The sequence below is a fragment of the Plectropomus leopardus genome, chromosome 13 (assembly GCF_008729295.1).
Source record: "Plectropomus leopardus isolate mb chromosome 13, YSFRI_Pleo_2.0, whole genome shotgun sequence".
NCBI classification, from domain to species: domain Eukaryota; kingdom Metazoa; phylum Chordata; class Actinopteri; order Perciformes; family Serranidae; genus Plectropomus; species Plectropomus leopardus.
The window spans coordinates 2,846,754-2,867,824 of NC_056475.1; the positions used below are offsets into that span (position 1 = coordinate 2,846,754).

A 21,071-nucleotide genomic window follows, 5' to 3' on the forward strand; every position below is an offset into this window, starting at 1 on the left:
GGGAGGAAAAAGAAACGCAAAGCCTTGAAATTCTTCTCTCACAATTATTCTTAAACATTCAAGTCATCCTATTAATACTTTGTACAGCAGAAAGGTCCTTCAGGTTTCACACGTGTATATATAAATATAATATATAGAAATATGCATATACATATGTTCAACTTGTATATGTGTATACATATTTTGGAACTGTATCAAAGCCAATTTAATGTGCTCTCAAAATATGGCCCATGATTCCTAGTGGGATGCACATCAATTCACATAGTACAACCAGTAGATTAGGTTGAAAAATCCAAAGGTGATAGGGAAAATGACCCGGGACCACTTGTCAATGGTGCTAACATCTGACAGGTTTGGGATTTTCAACTTGAGCTTGGAGGAGCGTCGTCGTAGCCGACAGTTGGCCCGGCTCCGCATGGCGCTCCGGTCCAGCGAGTGGTGGCTGAAACCATCTCGGGGCGCCATGGGCTTCCTGAATTGGACCCCGGAGCTGTCGAAGGACATGACTGAATTCCGAGAGTCACTGACGCTGCTACCCACGTCAGAAGGCATCACCTCGTTGTTCATCTCCAGCGTGGTGAGGAGGATGTTTCCATAAGCATCCACCTGCGTCGAGAGGGGGAAGACACCGAGAGTCAGCGAGGGCTGAAGTGTCGAGCAGTAGCCCCAAATTCCCGCAATAATGAAACTTATATTAACCCCCCTCCCTTTCCCCGAAGCTGTCAAAATGCAGGGATGATATGGAACGTCATTTCTTGCATGCCACAGAAATTAGTTAAAGAGTTTCTTTACACACATTACTTTTCACATCATCTGACTTTACTGTGAGGGCTGGCCTACAGCTGATATGATTTCTAAATACATGTACCCCAACTTTTCTTTGTTCCTCGAGATACAGATTTCTTCGCTGTGTAAATGACCTGAAGGTGTTGGTTTGAAACGGCACGGAAATGGAGTCCTTGCAATGTGAAAGAAAAATGAAGAGAACATTAAAACGGCTATAAAAATCTGGCAAATAAGCACATTTTTTTTCTCTCTCAAAAATGTACACAATGCATAAGACATAGAGTTAACATTAAACAAGTCTAAAGTAAGCATAGCATTTAGTACCTTACACACAAAAAACAGGGGGCGGCAGCTTCATTCAGTCTGACCATTTCAGCATTGCCAAATTAAATTACAAATGCCTTCTCATTGGGCGTTTTGACATTTTGTCCAATTTAATTGGATCTTAAAACACAGCAGAATGAATGAAGCCTACAGCATAAACATAGACAACAACCTAAATAAGAAATGAGAATGTTTACACCACTGTTGAGCTAGATGAATCACTATCTCAATGAAAAGGGCTATGCTCGATAAAAAGCAGTCAGTGCTCGAGGTAGAAGCAATGGATGATGGTTGGTGAATACATATTGGGCTGTGGTGGCATCTGTATGCTTCTGGAAAGATTACTTCAGGGAATACTGCATACAGTATGTGGATAAAATCACTAGAAAATCTTGTGTGCAGAACATAACTGTTATGTGCTTGAACTCTGACTGACACAGAGAGTTAAAAAACAGAGAGGCAGCAGATGAGGATGCAAACCTGTTCCCTCAGGCGCTTCTCTTCGTATCTTGTGCGCTCGTTGTTGGCTTTGTTCAGCCGCTCATTGATTTTCTTCTGTTGCGCAGGGCCCCGGCCAAAGAACACGTAATTTACAAAGGCATATTCGAGCAGGGCCAGGAACACAAACACAAAACAGCCCATGAGGTAGACGTCGATGGCTTTCACATACGGAATCTTTGGGAGAGTCTCCCTAAGGTGGGTGTTAATTGTTGTCATGGTAAGCACCGTTGTCACACCTGAGTACAGCAAAAAAACAAAGAATTCATGGTCAGATGTGGAAATTATTTTTCACTTTAAAGGGGACCTATCATGCTTTTACATATTTTCTGTAACATAAAGAGTGTTACAATGTCAGATGTTGAAATTAATTGTAGCCAGAAATTTTAAATAATGGGGTATTGTATGGAAAAGTAATAGCAATGAAAAAGAAAATGACCCAAAAATTAACAAGAAATTGTAATTATTCTTAAAAAGGTCAAGAACTGAAAATTTAGCAAATACCAGAATAAAAAAAGTAAAAAAAAAAAAAACAACGAAAGGAAAAAGTGCTTAAAATTATAATAATCTTATGTAACATTATTTAAAATATGTTTTTATGGTAATTATAAGTATAGTAGTAGTTACAATAATTTTCCCTAGCTGTTTTTCTTTTATTTTTTCTAAATATCTTAATATAATTATGTAAACATGTTCTGGTAGAAATCCAAGATTCAAGTATTAACCTGAAAATGAGCATAATAGGTCCCCTTTAAAGATTTACACATTCACATTTAGACACAATCTATCTATTTATATATATACTGACATAACACATCTGAACTGTATTTGCTTGAGTAAAAGTAAAAATACTGCACTTAAAAAATACAAGATCAAACATGAAGTCCTGCAATCTCAATTTGGAAGTAAAGGTACAAAACTACTATCAGAAAAATGTACATACAATTTAAAATTTAAATAGTCATTAATCTATAGAATGGCCCATATCAGTGTAATATTATAATACATCACATTATTTGTTTTTATTACCATTGCATAAGCTAATTCTGTAGCTGGTAAGATGAAGCTAATTACCCTAGCTATTTTGTGTACTGTTTCATCCACAATATCACAATTGCACAATAAGATTATCACAGTAAATCTTAAATGTAGTGGAGTAGAATATAATAATAACAGAAATCAGAGAGACCACATATATGTCAACATAACATTCAGAAACAGGAAAATGGTTAATCCCATGTTATTGTCTGTCAAGTTAACACACATTGTGTTAAATGACTGTTTCATTGGGTCAAAGGCCTGTAAACTAAATACTCCTCATCCTGTTAATATGATCCTGTAAATATAATAAGTGTTGAACATCACAAAAGTTGTGATCACGAGTCTTGTTGACATTCTGCGTAGGTAATTGGGACACATTTATTAAATCATGAGCAAACATCTCTCTCAGGATTACTCATAGTATGGAACTGGTGCTCTCAAATTGGAATACTACTCATCACTCCATATTTGGACATCAGGACATCATATTTGGACAACATGGACACCAGTGTGTCGAGTCTCAGGGTTGAATTCACAAATTGTGCATAACATCTTTATTCCCCCTCTCAAAGTATGACTCACAAAAATATTGCATTAGTGATAATATAGCACAAACTCGCCCAGAGTTTTGCAGCTGACTGCAATTTGCTTTTCTTTTTACCTCTTATCGTAATTATCCATGCGACAAATTATAAATGTTGCCTTTGAGCCAAGTAGTAAACAATGACAGAGAGAAAAAAAGACATTTTTTAGACTGCGAGCTACAAGTTCTGATTGACAAGTTGCATAGGTATTCCTTAAAACTTTAGGCAAATAATTTAAACATGATACAGAAAAAAACCCATATGAGATGATATATGTCTGTCAGTGCACTAAAGTTACAAACAGTCCTCTGAAGATGCCAATAATTTCACTTTACCCATGTGTGGCTATTAAGATAGGATAAGATAAGATAAGATAAGATAAGATAACAAGAAGCAAGACAATTAATAAGTACAAAAAAAGCGATATGTAAGTCAACAAACACTGATAGTGCTGTTTGCGTCTCATTCTCAAACACCACTATCATAAGCAGAGAAAGCAACATATTATGCCAAGTGTATGCATAATATGTAATTTAAATACATGCAAATAGCACAGGAGAAAAGAGAAGCAATCTGCTTGGCAGCGCAGTCAGGTACATTTCACCCTTTGAGTTTGTCTTTTGAGAATGAAACAGTTTCTTTTTGTCTTATTTGTGCCTAGCAGCAACTTCCCTGGACAACAAATGAAGCTGATACATAAGTGCCAAAAACTGCAGTTCCTCTAGTGGCCACTAAAGGCTGGCTCAGGAAACGAGGCAATCCTCATAGACCCCCATATTAAAATGCCCCAAAAAAGTTTTAGTCTCTGTATAATTTCCCCATTCATGACCATTGTAATTTTATTTAATTCACCCTATTACATCTTAAGCCTTCAAGTTACACATAATTAAGAACATATTGTCACTTCTGGCTCCAAAAACCCCAGATGATGACGACCGAAATTTCAGACTTGAAACTTTTAAAGGGAGTGTCCACAAACCAATGGCTGACATCACCATAGGTATGCTGATTAATTCAACATTGTAGGATTAAGGCTTAGGCGGTATGTAATATTTCATAAGATTCACGCTGATGGTGACTGGAGACATTGGGGGCAAGTGCAATACTTCCTTTCAAGTTTTCAGGCAAATAAATACAAAATAGAAACCCACAAAATGTTTAGAGAAATAATATTCTCACACCAGTAAGTACCTGTACACCTTTTGAGTTAAACTTTCTCTCAGTTGTGAAGGACTGAGGAGAAATTATATTGTCAACTCATCAGAAAACGTACTTAATTTAAACTCGACAGAAACAAAATAAAAGTCAGTAAGTCCACTGTTCCAAGAATTACCAGCTCTGTTGTGGTCAAAATAAATCCTTAATTCACCAAGTTAGATGTAAAAACATGCTGTCATTCCTCAGTCTCATTCTGCTGGCTGCCAGCTGTTTACAGTCCTTTGACTTCTCCCTCCACCACTAGATGTTGCTGTGTCTTTCAGCTCAGTTGCCTGTTCCACCACAAGAGACCGGAGACTGAGCTCTGGTGGTGCGTGCTGTGCACCACATACAATGAGTTTAATAAAAAAAGAGAAGTCCTTGTATTTATAACGATATTAGAAAAACATGCCTTCAGGATTTCTAAATACTCTGGTTTACCCTAAAAATGTGATACCGCCCAAGCCTAGAATAATGAGTGCACATTTAGAGGCTGCATTTTGTGAATTTCCCCATCAGTGTTCACACCACTGCTTGGCCTTAGCTGATAGTTTTGCGTGCCTGTAAATGTAGACAATGTACACACAACAATAAACATGTGACAACCACATGCTATTCGTGCCAGTGATAATCACCGGACTTTAACAGGGACAGTTGGGAGCTTAATAATGCAGCGGTGGCTGCTTCTTACCCAGGGCCACCCGAGCTGCAGAGGCATCATAGTTGATCCAGAAGGAGACCCAGGAGAGGATGGTGATCAAGATGGAGGGCATATATGTCTGCAGGATGAAATATCCAATGTTCCTCTTAATCCTGAAACTCAGCGAAAGCCTTGGATATGAACCTGCATGGAGAAAAGATGGAGTGATAGTTTGGAAAAAGAGCAGGGGCAGAGTGAAAACAAATCAGTGAAAAAAAAGGAGAGTAAAGGGGGGAAACGTTGGCACAACTTAAGAGTTCCAAAGTCTGCACTTTGACAACGCGCAGGGTAGTCATTTCTCCATTTGTTCAGATGGAGCACTTAATTTCCCCAAAGCGATGGATTCCTTTCCAGGGACAAGTTCGATTCCAATTAAACATGGCAGAAAGTCGCAAACACGGCAGATTTTTCTGCAACCCCCTATCTCAGCAGGCAGCTCCAGCATCCCTCTGAGAATTGTCACAGAGAGCTGCTCTGCTTTCCTTTAACACTTTCTCTGTCCTCTAAACATTACCAAAAGGGCATTTTAGAGGTGCATAATTGCAACGCATGCCTTTACACTAAAAAGAGGAAGGAAAATATATATTTATATATGTGTGGCTGCATGGCAGTAACTCAATTCATTGTACATTCTGTAGAAAAAATATCAGCTGCTTGTGCCAAGACATTAATTGGTCTTTTGACTGCACTTTAATTTAAACAACCACAACAATACAATGCTGATGCAAACAGCTATATATACATCTCGGCAGGCTCTATCTGCTTCAGCTATAACTAGATATTTATGAGGTTGGAAACAAAACAGATTTCTCTAAATATAGTTAAATTCCATCCGATGTGTTCTATCTACAGTTTTATTTCCAATCTGTCACCAAAGAAAAAATGCCTCAGATAAACGTGATGATTTTAATCTAAAAGGCTATTTGCTATTGGGGGAACACACAATGACGAATGACCTCATCATCTCCAGGTTCCTGTAAATCTTTTAATGAATCAATACCTTAGCATACATACTTCATCAAGCTGCAGACAAATGCCTTAGATCACCCAAGTCCATCCTGGATTAATGGTGGCTACAAATGTTCACGAGTTTCATTACAGGTGCAATGTGTAGTACCTGCCCCCATGCTTTAAACTCATAGGGGGCAGCATTTCATCACTGAGCAATCAAAATTCGACCAAACAGCTGAAACTCTGAGGCAGTCAAAGTCCACTGCTATCTTATGAACAAACTAAAAAGTATCAAGTAAAGAAGTTGCCATTTCTCTTCAATGCCATTGTTCCAATGGCCCCAAAATTTTGAGGCCCCATTAGTCTGAAAAATGTCCCAATGGACTGAAGGCCCAATTTTTCTGACAGCGCAAGATCCCCAAATCAAATGCCCATTGATGTCTGTCTTATTTGTCCGAAAATACACACTGCCTGCAGTAATTTCCCTGCAGCATTCGAGTCGCTGATCCTTGCTGTTTTTACCAACCCTTCCTGACGTTGAAACAGCCAAACTTGAGTCATAACGATGACAGAACAAACTTTTATTTTCTTGATTGTCTGTCTTTGTGTGATTCTGTGTCCCCTCTCTAAATTCGGTGATTTTTGCTGGTCTGTGAATGCAGCGCAGGTGGAGCTCTCAATGAATTCTTTTTTTTCTCAGCAGCTGTTTGTGACTCAGTGGATAATTGATTTGTTGATCTGTTCAGAGACGATCAAATCTAATCGATGGGTGAGAGGAGAAGATTTTTTTTAAAACACAAAGGAAAGAATTTTCCATTTTTAGTGGGGACGTTCTTATCTTAACATGGCCTAAAGCTCTTTGTTGTGTAGAAGTAGTTGAAAAAAAGAATCTGCATATTTCAAGTTGCACAAAACAGAAATGCTCTGGAAAGCACCACAAACTTAATTAATTGCATTTAATTGAAGTTCTGATGTTAATAGGAAAACTGAAGCTGAAATATCTCAGAGAACAAATGCTGTACTTATCATGAGTCAATGTTTGTACTTTAGTTGCCCTTTTTTTTTTTGCAAGTCAGTGCACATTTTATAAAGATGTGGACATGACCACCTATAATCGGCTGCACCGAAAAGGAAATTGTCTACCAGCACAACCCAAATATAATCACATTCCCCGCAGTGACTGATGTATTTACCGATGCCCCCACTCAGTGAACTCACAGTTGCGACACAGATCCAGAGGTGTTTGTGGAGCTTCATTTTGTGTATGCAGTGGAAACATTCAGCCTAATTAGAAGCAGTCTTACCTGTAGTAAACCTGACCTCTCTGGACACCAAGCGGATGTCTACGATGGAGAACTGAGGTAACTCTAACTTGTCAACGCCCGTCACAGCGCTGTCCCCTCCTTGCCAGAAGAATTTGATGTCATCTGTGGTATATCCATCTGCATCAAGGTCAGGGCAAATTTAGGAGGAAAGGAGAAAGGGCAAAATAAAACACATGGAGTGTTAGTGTGGTGAAGAAACAACCGTTAAAGATGACCATGTTTCCAAAAATATGGATAATGAGTGTTGTGTCACTTTGACAAATCAAACATTTATTTTTATACTTTTCAAGAGATAGGGGAAAAAAGGTCTAGTGAAAAATGAAATAAGATGGGGAAAAATTACATTACTACTGCTACTACATTACAACAACAACAACAATAATAATAATAATAATAATAATAATAATAATAATACTGGATCATTATTTTTTCAGGTTGTTTCCTAATTATTGTTTTTTTTATATTTTGTTTGTTTTTTGGTTTTCACTAATTGTCAGGCAATTCTCTTGTTCTTTTTATACTAATTTTCACACATTTTTAGGTAATTTTAGGTGAAATTTATTTCATCACAGCTTAATCAGATATATCTTAAAGATGCATTGGAGTCAAATGGTGAAAGTAAAAGGGTTTTAAGGAAATGTTTTCTCCAGTAGAGACCACGCAGCACCAAAGACCGCACTAAAACTAAAGTGAATAACATTTCTACCTAAGACTTTAATCTTTTTGTCCCCTCGCCCTGCAATCCACTGTCCAGACTCCTATGGAGCTATATCACTGCATGCATTACCTGCTGCATGAATATTTATTAACATGTGTCACTTGCTATGGCGCTCCCACACATTCTTAACTGGCAGCGCAATTGAAAGTGACCACAGCAGTAGATTTATGTCAATAGGCCAGAATGCATTCACTGCGGAGCAATTTCTCAGTCCGGGAAGTGTTACTACATTTCACATTCTACTACCCCACGTCCAGACCTGGATGGCATTAAACTCACTAAGGGACCAGGATTCATTACCATTAAATCTCCCTCTGAGGTTATAGGGTAAGGAAATGTGACATTGTCCATGAAATTGAAACAACTGCCTGCCTAATCAATCAAACTGATGGTTAACGTGCATGACTCCCACTATAATGCTCAGCTTTCCACGAGCACAAACAGCAGATATTCTTGCAACTTTTTAATTTGTTGCATATCCATATTTCATTGCCTATTGATGTCCCTGCGGGTAAACACTCTGCACTTTTATCTTGAACAACGAGAACCGCAAATATCTGCCGTATTGAACAAAAGATTGATGGAGTGGTCGATGAAAATGATCGAGCAAATACAATTTTTAATTACACCACAGGCACATTTTTCTCCTGGATATTGACTTATCTAAATTAAAGAATTTGAAACAGAAAAAAAATACATGGAACGTCAATTAAATGATATCATGTAAAGGATGCATTTCCTCCCATATATGTACAAATACTTGATAATTTCACAGGTGCAAATGACTGCACTCCTTTAAATAGTTAAGCTGTACAATCCCATTTTCCACATCATTTTCATCAAATCAAGATATTCAAGGGTGGTTAATGGTGTAAAGACCAGTTTACAGGTGATAAAGAGGACTGCTTAACCTGGAAAAAGAGCTGGATCATAACTCCAGTGCAAGCTTGTTGTACATTATACGTATAAACATGATTAATACATTCTAAAAAATAAACGCACCTTGTCATCTGATACCCCATCCCTATCTGATACCCCATCCCCAAATGGTGCGTTCAGCGGGGACGGTGAGATGTGCTGCTAATGTGAAGCAAACTGCAGACTAATGAGCAAAGAAAATGCCAAAAATCAGGGGTGGAGAGGCCATGGCCAAATTTCTGGCCCAAAAAGGTGTGAAGAAACATCAGGTTTGACAGGTGAAGCAGAACGTGGCAAATGTAGAGAGCTTGGCAGACGAGCAAATCTTTTAAAGCAAGAGTGACGACACTTATCACATGGAAGTGACGGACCAAAGGTATCCATTGCTTTCTTGTCATGAAGGTGTTCATCCTTTAAATAATAAGCAAATTTGCTTAATATCTTTTAAAAACAAGGGTAAAGGGCAATGAGCAATAAAGGAAGAAATGACCTCAAAATTTGCAAGGAATGACTAAAATGTGCAGGAAAATTACCTGAAAATTGATAATAACAAAATATAAAAGAAAAAAAAATGCCAAGCTGTCTTTCGGACAAAAATTTAACCATTTGAAAAAAGGATAATGAGCTGGGAAAAATGTTTAAAAAATCATAATAATTTTGTCACATAATCTTAAATATGTAAATATGATAATTATAAATATATTTTTTCTCGAGCTTTTATTTTTTAAACTTTTAAAAAAAATAATTTTCTAAATTTACTCATTTCTTGCACTTCATGGAACATTTCCCACCAAACTGCTAATTGCTCTTTTTCCCCATGTTTTTGAAAAACAAACAAACAAATTGCACCAATTTGCTCAATGTTGAAAGGTTTTAACACTCATCACAGGTGTCTAAAAAATTATGTATCTCCTAGTTTTAAAGAGTTAAATGTATTTCTTGTTGCTCTCCCCTAGTTCTCTACAAGAAACCAAATAAGCTTATTTCCAAAAATGTCTCAAAACTATTCCTGTAAGGACAATGGTAGATAATGATAAATTACTGGATTTCAGAACAAACACTTCGATACTGTCTCATTGAACCAAACATCTGGATATTTACATACTGACCACATCCTAAATAAATCATTCCTCATTAATCTGCTGCTAATTGACACTTAACCAATACCTAATTATTATGTCCTTGTTCTTACATGTGTGTCTCTTACGTGTCTCGTGTGCAAATTATTTTTCACAGTGATAATTTTGGATGCTGGGGGGTGTTTATTCAGACACTGCGTGACTAATTGAATTTAGGGGTTAAAGAGCGACACTGAGGTTAAAGTAAGGTCCCTGATATTAATGTCATCATTTGGCCGTCACCGCTCCACAGATCCAGTGGTGGCCCTGTCCATCTGTCACACTGAGGGAGCAGTAATCAATGCACATCAACAAGCACTGTGATTTCTTCACTATTTCTCTGAGCACTCATCAGCTGCAGAGGTCAAAAATCTGATAAATGGCACAGATATTTCACTCGTGACTCTGTTCAATTATCTCACACAAAAATGTTTACCAAAAAAAAAGGGAGGAAGGCCCCATAATTACTCTTATTTTTTAGGTTTAATATAATTTCGCAGCTTTCCAGTAGAGTTCCTTGTGTATTCAAACCAAAATAAATATTCTGTGAAATAATAGCAGAAGTGTTGCAGCAACAATGCTGCCAGTGTGAACACCGCAAGCGTGCAAGACGCAGCAATTTGGCAAAGTTGCTGTCACGCACTGCTCCTGCATGCGGTGTGTACTGGGTGTAAAGGTCTTTGTGGATTGTAATACTCACAGCTTTCAATTTCCAGGGTGCAGTTCTGTTCGTCAAGAGGGTACCTCCTCAAGTCCATCATGCAAGCAGCAGTGGTGGTTATTCTAAGAGAAAGACACACAGAAACAGAACACATTATAAAGACGTGGAAACACAAGCAGCTGTACACAATGATTTCCTACAAATGGAGGTAAAAGGTTAAAACGGGGGTCATGGAGTGTGTCAGATTAATGTTGCACAATATGATGAACCACCAGAATTTCCACCAATTACTCAAGTTGCACTTTCAGAGTAATTATTTTGTGGCTGTTTGTTAAAAGTGCCCTAGCAGTTCAATAATTCACAGCTAGCTTTGAAACTTATTCCATTGGGAAAATATTTTGCCAATATCTTCGTGGTTTTAATGTATGTAACCGTGAACATGTTCACTCTGCCGGTGCACGTGGGGAAAACCATTGCTCTCTTGCTGTATATTAAAAGGGATAGTTTGATTTGCAGAGAATTTTCCACTGTATTTTTCCCGCCTTTTCCAGTGACTCTTAAATATGATTTATTCTTTATGTTTCTGCGAGTAGTCTGCAGAGGGATGTCCTTTTATATGGATCACTAACTGCCCGGCATCTGCAATTTTGTCAATGCACATTATTTATTGCTCCTTCCAAGGTATGCATTTCTGCCAGGTAGCTCTGGAAAATATGTATGCATTGCAGTTTATTAATATCAATAAATCCAGCAGCCCCGGAAAAAACAGCTTTGGCTACAAATTACACATGTAGGGGGCTTTGGCATTTAACTGAGATATTTACCGGTGCAGCACATTTTAGTAATTACATTTCTGCTTCTCATACCGGCCGCTATGTGTTCATCATGCTAGCTTTCATTCGCTTACTGCCCTCCTGCGTAAATGAAATAGAAAAAATTAATTTTCAGCTCATCATCTTGGTGTCAGACGCCACCAGCGCGTCCTTGTGTGAACGTGCTGGTGGCTTCAGACATGATGCGAGTAATGTGAAGTTTTATCCTTTAAAGCACATTTGGGTGGTTTTACACTGATGCAGAAAGAAAATGTACACAACCATGTACAGTACCTGGAATTAGTAATATAGCAGATAATAAGCTGTTTGCATTGTAAATATACTGCTTGAACACAGAGTTTGTAAATTGGTCATGGTGGGGTGAACAGAGTGCTGTCGGCAGGTAATTGGAAAACAAAATATGTTCTGCTAAAGCTGATTGGGGCAGATTAACGCATGTGAGGCCTCTGGGTCGGTGCTAGCAGGAGGCAGCAGAAGGGTAAAGAAAATAATACATAAACAAAATGTGTGACAGGTATATATTTATTATTCACAATGACACTGAGCGTCATTCTGCTGCACAAGCATTAGGCTGCTCAAACTGCATTCTGTTCCTCCCGACTGCGCTGCTGCACCTCCCCGCTGCCTCACAGTGCTCCGAGTGTACAGCACGGATACTACTGACACACACTGCGAGGAGATAACATCATGCCTAATTACAGAGATAGGAAAGGTCACTTGGCTATCATGATTTTATGTGAATAAAGTTAAAAGAGGAGGCTTTTCCATAATGTATCTCCTCAGAGCGGTGGACATCATTTTAATACAAATAAATTATGAGCTACCATACACAGGGAACAAAGGAAAAATGAAATCTCTTAAGTAAAATAACCAAAAGTGTTCAGCTATCAATCGATCCATTTGTTCAGGAAGAAGCTGCTTGAAAAAAATTTGTTTTAAAGGCCTATAAAGGAAACCCATTTTCAGGTTTATAAGGTTTCTGCTTCAACATGTATACATGTTTTAACCCCCCAAAAAGAACAGGAAAATTACATAATATAGTAAAAAAAAAAAAAAAAAGAACAGGAAATGAACTTAAAAAGTGCTAAAAGTGTTATAATAATTCTGTAACATAATTTAAATATGTAATTATGATGATTACAAATATAGTTTTTCCGAGACTTTTTAAAAATTTATTTAATTTTGTATTAGCTATTTTCTAAATCTACTTATTTCTTGCAATTTGTGAACCATTTCTGAATAAGTTACTCATGATCTTTTTGCCCTCATGCTTTTGAAAGAAATCACACCAAAATTCACACAGAATTCAAAGGTTTAAATACCAATTAAAGAAAAGTGATATCGCTCCAGGTTTCAAAGGGTTAAGGATCAAAAATCCCTTAATTTTCCTGATAAAACTTTGAAGGGACACCTGAATTTACCCTCTGTCTAAAAAGCTCCATTTTAAAGCTTATGTTTTTTAGGCCTCCTCCTGGAAATACCCAGTCTGCTCAACAGTTCGGTTTCCCATATCCGCGCTCTCAGTGTCTTTGCACCGTAATGTCAGCCGGGTAATGCATGTGACAGGGCATAGCACTCTTAAAAATCACCAAAAAAAAAACCTCCTTAACCAAAATTTTTACCACTAGACATATTCCAGCACGAATATGATCCGAAAATGAGGAAAATTCACAACACTAACAACACTAACAACCAAGATTATTACCCAATGTTAGCATGTAACTACATGCAGTGCACTTGCAGCCTGGAAATTATTGCATATAGCGGCACTTTCACCCTTTAAAATTCACCAATAAAAGCTTCTAAACACAACCGGATGCTAACATCAGGGAAGTCATGCAATCCTTCCCTGACGTTCGCATGCAGCTACATAATGAACTGTACTTTTAGCTGGGGAATGACTGCATAAAGTGGCACTTTCTCCTATTAAAAACACCAATTAACACTTTTTATCATGAGAGGATATAATCTAGCAGGAATGTGATCCAAAACTGGAGAAATATTAACAACATTGTCAACCAAGATGACATGTTTTTGGAACATTAACATGTAGCTACAAGTAGCAGTGTACTTGCAAGTCAGGCAAATGATTGTGCATAGCTGCACTCTTTAATACATCACCAAATAAATGAATAAATGAAAGAAAAGAAAAGAAAAGATAATGGAAAAAAAAAATCAAAAGTTACGTCTTACTGTATGAAAATGAAAAAAACTCTAAAATATGGTGAAACTAAAATGTGCTGCTCGAAACCCAAAGCGGCAGCGAGGCCTTGTGTCCTCCATGATCATAAACAGGAAGACATATCCTGTCAAGACAGAGTTATTGTTCTTAAAAGACAATACCCCTGGTAGCACAGCGAGGCAGTGAAACCCTGGCAGCAGCAGCAGCAGCAGCTCCGAGTAATGGACAGAAATGAATTCTTTACCCCTCGGCGGAGTGAAAAAAAAACGAATAAAATTGACTTTATATGTGACAGTTAACAAGTCAGGAGAGAATCATCATTGAGTAGGCACAAGTTGGGACGGCTCACAGCGAGGGCCTGGGATTTGGAAATGTCAGCAGATGTAGGTCAGCAACTTACAGTCCCACCAGAGACGGTCAGCAGCAGCAGCCTCAGACCTGAGCAGGCACTGCAGTCCCACACTCAGCAGTCTGTTTACTTTGTAGATTTCAACATGATATGCAAGATTAGTCGTATTGTGTTTTTTTTTTTTCACAAAAAAGTGTGAGATGACTGCACAGACCAAAAAATTATAGAGTTTGAGAACCATTTAGCCTCATGCAAGAAACCATATACGAACAAATTTACTCTTAATTTTGTTTGTATCCACAATTTAATTCTTATTTAGTTACTAACCACTGATTTTTGGGAGTCACCAGTTTGTCTATTTTTATTATTATCTTACGTTGGAGAACTATTTTATGACTGATCAGCTTGTTTTCACAAGCCACAAATTGTTGTCCAACACAAGGAAAAAAAAGTTTAACATTTGAGAAACTTTAAAAAAAAATGTATCATTATCAAATTAAATGATGTATTCAATGATGTCAGCTACTGTGTGTACTCCTGCTGACCAGTGCTGGAATTGTTGTTGTTGTGCTGGATGGTTAAGACTGTTTGGTGCATCTGGAGTTGACTTCTCTTATATCTTCCCTAGCATAAAATATAAGAGAGATTTAAGATAATACTGATGCATGAGGTCCAATGTTGCAAATGTAACAACTAAAATGTAACTGCAAATGCAAAACAAACTAAGATCTTACTTGTGGTTGTAGCATTCGAGGCCGTAAAAACTTTCAATTCACAATAAAAGGTGTATTCCACTTGTTTCTACAGGCCATTCTTGGCTTTTCAGACCACATTTTGTGCCAGCAGTACGTGACGACTAAAAGCAGTCTGGAGGTGGATCCCAGAGGCTCAGCACTACAGACAGGGAGGCTTTTAAATATATGAGCAATAGTTTTGACACCTACACAGTCTACTCCTGCATCCCTCTCTGTGAGGCGGCTTGCTTACCAAAGAAGATCATAGTACTACACCGTGGTTTCATAAACAGACGAACACGAGAGAGCAGATTCACAGGAATGGGAAGAGAGAAATCACCATCTGGCGATCGCTCAACGAAGCCCTCAGTGCTCTGAGGACCCAGTGCACTATCAAACAGGATCGTCAGTCGGCTAACGATGATTCAGCCTCTCAACTCACTGGCAAGTTTAGAAAAAAAAGCTGCTCTATCATGCACACAGGGCTGGACACTTTCTACTGACACCGACTTCTTTTATTGATGTTTCGAATGACTTTGTTTGTTTGCAACACCAAAAATGCTCTCCTGCACCACTCAGCAGTCCTCAGACCCGGCCTCCTCCCTCCTCTTCACATAAAAATAAAGCACACAGTTAAAGTCTTGCTACAGTATATCTCAAATATACAACAATTTAAGCAAGGATTTCAAAAGCAAAAGGACAAGACTGGGGAAGATTTTATATGAATTTTGGACCTACAGGCTCACCATCATTTATCCATATTTGAATATAAATATATGTATGTCCTGGTGCAATCTAAAAAAATGAATGTAATCTGTTATATTTAATTGAAAGTACAGAAAATGCACCTTTCAATGCTTAACATGAGATCACTGGTAAAACAAAGTGGACACAGTTGTGTACTTGAAATAAATACAATAAATAGAGGGAGGTGATCAACACAAATGAGCAGAGCAGGGATTAAAATCACAAGGAATGGAGGTAAATAATGCTTTCAAAATAAAAGACAAACAGCAGTATCAGCACATTTCACAGTGAGTGGATAGGTGAGAGCGCAGTCCTGGGTGCAGTAGTGTGTGTAATGTGATTGTCCACAGTTTGCATTCTACTTAAGAGTAGCAAGGAGGGGCATGGATTCAAACAGGCGTTCTTTACAAGAAAATACATTTAAGACAACAAAAACCCAAAGTGGTCAGACTTGAGAGGCATTCAAATGACTTGAAATGAGAACATCTATTGTTGAAGTTACATCTATTGTTCTCGGAAGAAATGTCCACACAACCCTTGGGCAAAGTCAAACATTTTCACAAAGTGATTTAATTGCATGCTTACAGGAAGCTCGTAAAGGTCCTTAAATCACCATGGCATGTAGATTATGCACTGCTTCTAATTACTGTACATGGATTAAAAAAAAAAAAGGTCTGGAGGACACATTCAAGGGCTTGATGCCATCTGCTTTTTACCATTACTGCAGTGGGTGACGGTAACAGTAAACCCCTGTGCAGTATGCTTGAAGATGAGATGTTAGAGGATGCTACTGTCCCCAGCAACAGTCTTCACTTTCTGTTTAATGCAGGCACAAAGCCAGCAGAGGTGCAAATGCAGGTGTAATGCTATTTTCTTCTGGCACAGGTCCATGCTACTATGCTTGTGCCTGCTTGGTACTTTAGTGGCTCCAAAGGAACCTGGATGTGCTAAGGTACGTGCGCCGAGCAGAGCAGCTGGGAATGTTTATTCAGATCAGGTGGCGCAGTGTCATTTTGGCACCAAACGGCATGAAATTGATCCTGTTTCCACCTGCTTTTATTTGGTGGAGGCACACGTATGTTAAGTTCTTCCATCTAGTGCACTTTTAAAACAATCAAAGATATGTTAGATTAATTGATTAATGCCAAATTAGCATTTACACAAATGGGTCACTCTTACTCATTGATTATCTACGACTGCTTGTAGGACGTATGAGGTCCGTCTGTTTCAGTGCAGTCAATCTCTGTAGCCATTAAACAGCAGGAGAAGGGAGAAGACAGAAGGTGATTTGATTGGCTTATATTGAAGCACGCCGCAATGGGACCTGCTGACGTATTTTTTTCTAACAAATGATTTATGCTGCTCCAGACCCTTCAGGTGGCACCATGCTGCTCCAGAATTGCACCTGTACATTGCCCAACCCATCTGCCAGAAGAAAAAAAATGTTGGCATTGTAAATTTCTGCAAACCAAAGATACCTTACTTCAAAAAACAGCTGAGTCTCCAAAAAAACTCCACGTTTGGGAATTAAAAAACAGCTGGAAAACAGTGATGGGTCGTAAAAGAACATTCACCTTTTGAGGACAAAAAAGCCACTGGAACATCAGTTGCTAAATAGCCACTGAAAAAACATTGGTCTCTCTCTATAAAAAAATTTAAATAATAATAATAATAATAACAACTCCATGATTCAGAGCTAAAAAGCAACTTAAAAAACAAGAAGATCCCCATGTTTGGGGGCATAAAAGCTGCTGGAGTAACAGCCATAGGACACTAAAAAACACCCGCATTCAGACACTCAAAAGCTCCTGGAAAAAAAGTGACGGGTTGCAAAAAAACCCACCCATATTTGTGAGTTAAAGAGCTGCTAGAAAAACAGACAAGTCTCTAGAAAAACTTCACAAAAGACAGGGGAAAAAACAGTGACAGGTCTAAAAAAAACCTCCCACGTTTGGGGGCAATAAAGTTGCAGGAATAGCAGTTATGCGTTGCTGAAAAAAACATGTTTGGTAGCCAAAAAGCTGCTGGAAAAACAGCCACGAGTCTCTGCAAAAGCTACCATGATCACAAGCTTAAAAGCTGCTGGAAAAACAACCTGAGTCTCAAAAAAAAAAAAAAAAAACTCCACATTTGGGACCTAAAAAGCAGCTGTAAAAGCAGCAATGGGTGGCAGTTTAACAGCCATGTTAAGAAGATAAAAAGACCACTGGAATATCAGCAATGGGTTGCTATAAACCCACTCACATTCAGGAGCTAAAAAGCCACAAGATAAACAGGCGAGGGCAAAAAAGCTGCTGTAATTACAGTCATAGGTCGCTAAAAAACACCCATGTTCAGGAGCTTAAAAGCCACTGGAATAACTGCAGAGACTCTAAAACAATCTTTACGTGTAGGAGCTAAAAAGCAGCTGAAAAAAAAGTGGGACGCAAAAAGACACCACTGGAATGAATGTCATACGTTGTGAATAAACACCCAGATTCTGGAGCTATGAAGCTGCTAGAAAAACAGCCATAGGCCACAAAAGAAATATACCTTTTGGAGGAAAAATTTTGCTGGAAAAAAAGGGATGGGTCGCTGACGAACACCCATGTTCATGAGCTAAAAAGCCACTGGAAAAACAGCCAAGAGTCTCAAAAAAGTCCACATTTGCAAACTACAAAACAGCTAGAAAAAACGGAGATGAGTTGTATAGAATATAGAAACACCCATAAAAGTTGCTGGAATAACAGCCATGAGTCGTGAAAAAACACCCATGTTCTAGAGCTAAAAAGCTGCTGTAAAAACAGCCAACCAACAACCAAGTAAAAAACAGCTGTTTTTGCTGTGTGAGTCTTGAACAGTAGTTTATAGCTTGGCAGGTGTGTCGCCCAGGTGTCACTCCATTTCTCATTTCCTCCACTTCCTGATGACTGAGACAGCTCACAAACGATGTCAGAAAAGTATGAAACAAACAAATATAACATAACTGCGGTTTGCAAAAGCGTACAATGGCAACATTTTCTTCCAGTGACTGAGCTGACGTTTCCAGGCTCACGTGCAATTGTCACAGAGGGTAAAGAATAAACCTTAAAAGATTCATCTAGTCGGCAGGCATTTGCTACGTGGTCTTCAGCAGCAGTGAGATTGCATTTTTTACAAAGCTGATACCTTGTGAAGAGTCATAAAAGGAAAAAGAAAAAAAAAACTTTTTCCATCAAATCTCCTTTTGTGTCAGCACCAATTCAGTAATTCAGAGTTTCTGAATACTGATTATTGCATTAATAATTCATTACTTCATATGATCTACACCTTGTCACTGCCATTTTCTTTTATTCATGGAACAAAACACGTTCCCGGCGTCTTCGCTTCCGTCAAACTGCTTTATTTTAATGACTTGTGTTAAGAAAAGCAGCAATCCGTTCTGAGCTCGAGCAAACCTCTGGAAGCTTTCGTACTTTTAGCCGTCCCCAAGGGGTTTAGGATGGGTCCCTGTGTGCACATTTACTGTTGACTGAATTGTCTGGTTTGTCACAGTGATCTGGGACATTTAGGTGGCGAGTATTTTGAACCTTTTTTTAGCCTTTCTGGAACAATGAATCTTGGATTTAATGTACCCTTCTCCTTCCCAAACATTGTTATTGTTTGTCCTGAGTCACACTCAGAACTTTGTAGACTGCTTACTTATAAATAAAGCTTTAAAGTCTGTTTTTCTCGCCAAAAATAAATCTGTCATGATTCTGCCACAGGACCAAATACTAGCGGCGGTGATCTTGTTTTTCTGGTGCCACATGTGAGTTTATCAAAATGTTCACTCGCTGTATTACTGTCACATGACAGAGAGAAATGATAAAGGCTGCAGTTATCTAATTAAAAGTCTTAAAATGCTTCTCATCTGTCAATTAAGTGCTGCTGTTTTTTCCGGTCTAACATTTAATGAAGTGTTTTCATCATGCTCTAGATTTCTAAATGCTGTGCCATCTGTCCATTTTCTGTACGCGCTGCTGCTGTTAAAGGTCATGGAGGGGTAAAGCCTGTCCCAGCACGAATATATATTTTTCCTGTATATACATATTTTTTAAATTATTAAATTACATTATTAAATCTTTCCAAAAAAACAAACAACAAAAAAAGAAAAACAATCCAGCCCTTCTATAGCGCACCACCTTACATCTCTGGTAACTTCCAGTATGAAAAGGGAGAGAATAAACCTGGTTTTGCAGCCTGTTTTGCTGCTGCCAGCTAAAGTGCTCTCACTCAATACTCAATTAATTTCAGAAATTGTTGTCATATCATTCTTTTTTTTTCCGTGGTATTTTTGAAAAATGCAACTTTTACCAGAAGTTCAGGTTCAGGTTATTTTAAAATTCTGATGTACCTAGAGACAGTCTCCAGCGTTCTTACCTCAGCCCGTATAGGACAGTGCCGTCTGGGTGCAGTCGGATCATCCGGTTCTTCACCGTCACACCATGAAGAAAGGACTTCTTGTCATTAAGGAAGTAGGTGTCAGGGAGCCACAGCTGGTCTGCTACACGGTTGTCCAGAGTAAGGTTAAGCTTCAGCTCTCCGTAGGCCAAACGCTTATCTCGCCAGCTCTGCTGGAAATACATTGTGATGGTGTAGTCCTGCGGAGGAAGAAAAACGTATTTCAAGTCACAGATAAAAAATCTGTTGCACACATGGTCATTAGGAACAACTTATCAAAAAAGTCTTTTCTGTTTATTTTTTTTTATTGTTGGAGTGACCTCTGCTGCAAAAGACAACCACAGTAATGAGTCCTAAAACCCAGAAATCCAAAGACTTTTTAGCACCTTCAGCTCCCTCATCTTGAAGTCAATTTTTTTTTCAACGTGCATTTGGTTAGAAGCCTGTAATAAGATCTGCACTTAACACAAGCCTAGGAGATTTTCACATTTTGTTCTACGACATAAAATATGTCTGTAAACACCCCGCTGTGAACTTTGAAGCTTGAATGTGTCTTAAAAAGGTGGTCGCTAACAAGTGGCTAAATGAGAATACAGAACGTCATCACAGCGAGCCGCACCAAACACGGCTTTATAGCCTCATTGTGGTGGCGATGATAAATCATGCGACCACAGTGTAGTTTGGTAACAGCCTAATATTTGCTTTTTATTTGTGGTAATTGCATTTAGACCTCAAAAATCCAAAAAGTGGCGTTCAACTGTGAAGATCATCTTGCTGAACAAAATGTAGAAACTTTTGTTAGAAACTTTTGATAAAGCTACATCAATTAAAAAACAAATCTGCCATTAGGCCACTTCATATTTATGCTCTCAAATCATGCTTCACTGTTTCACACAATCAGAAATACTTAACTGCTCAGCATTTGTAAAACAGAACATAAGCAGCAAACCAATAAATACAGCCGTGCTAGTACTGCTTTTCGGTGCTGTATCAAACTGGGAAAG

At 38.4% G+C, this 21,071-nt stretch overlaps 1 protein-coding gene across 1 annotated transcript in view; it reads right to left on the bottom strand.

Moving 5' to 3' along the window:
• Nucleotides 1-235: 235 nt before the first annotated feature.
• gabrb4 (gamma-aminobutyric acid type A receptor subunit beta4) overlaps nt 236-21,071 on the bottom strand; it is a 60,621-nt gene continuing 39,785 nt past the window's right edge. The window contains exons 4-10 of the mRNA XM_042499096.1: nt 20,047-20,267; nt 10,861-10,943; nt 7,386-7,523; nt 5,122-5,274; nt 1,591-1,847; nt 869-958; nt 236-606 (exon numbers count right to left, since the gene is read on the bottom strand). Of these exons, the coding sequence (XP_042355030.1) occupies nt 253-606; nt 869-958; nt 1,591-1,847; nt 5,122-5,274; nt 7,386-7,523; nt 10,861-10,943; nt 20,047-20,267 (1,296 nt within the window). The 3' untranslated portion in view covers nt 236-252. The remainder of the gene's footprint in view (nt 607-868; nt 959-1,590; nt 1,848-5,121; nt 5,275-7,385; nt 7,524-10,860; nt 10,944-20,046; nt 20,268-21,071) is intronic.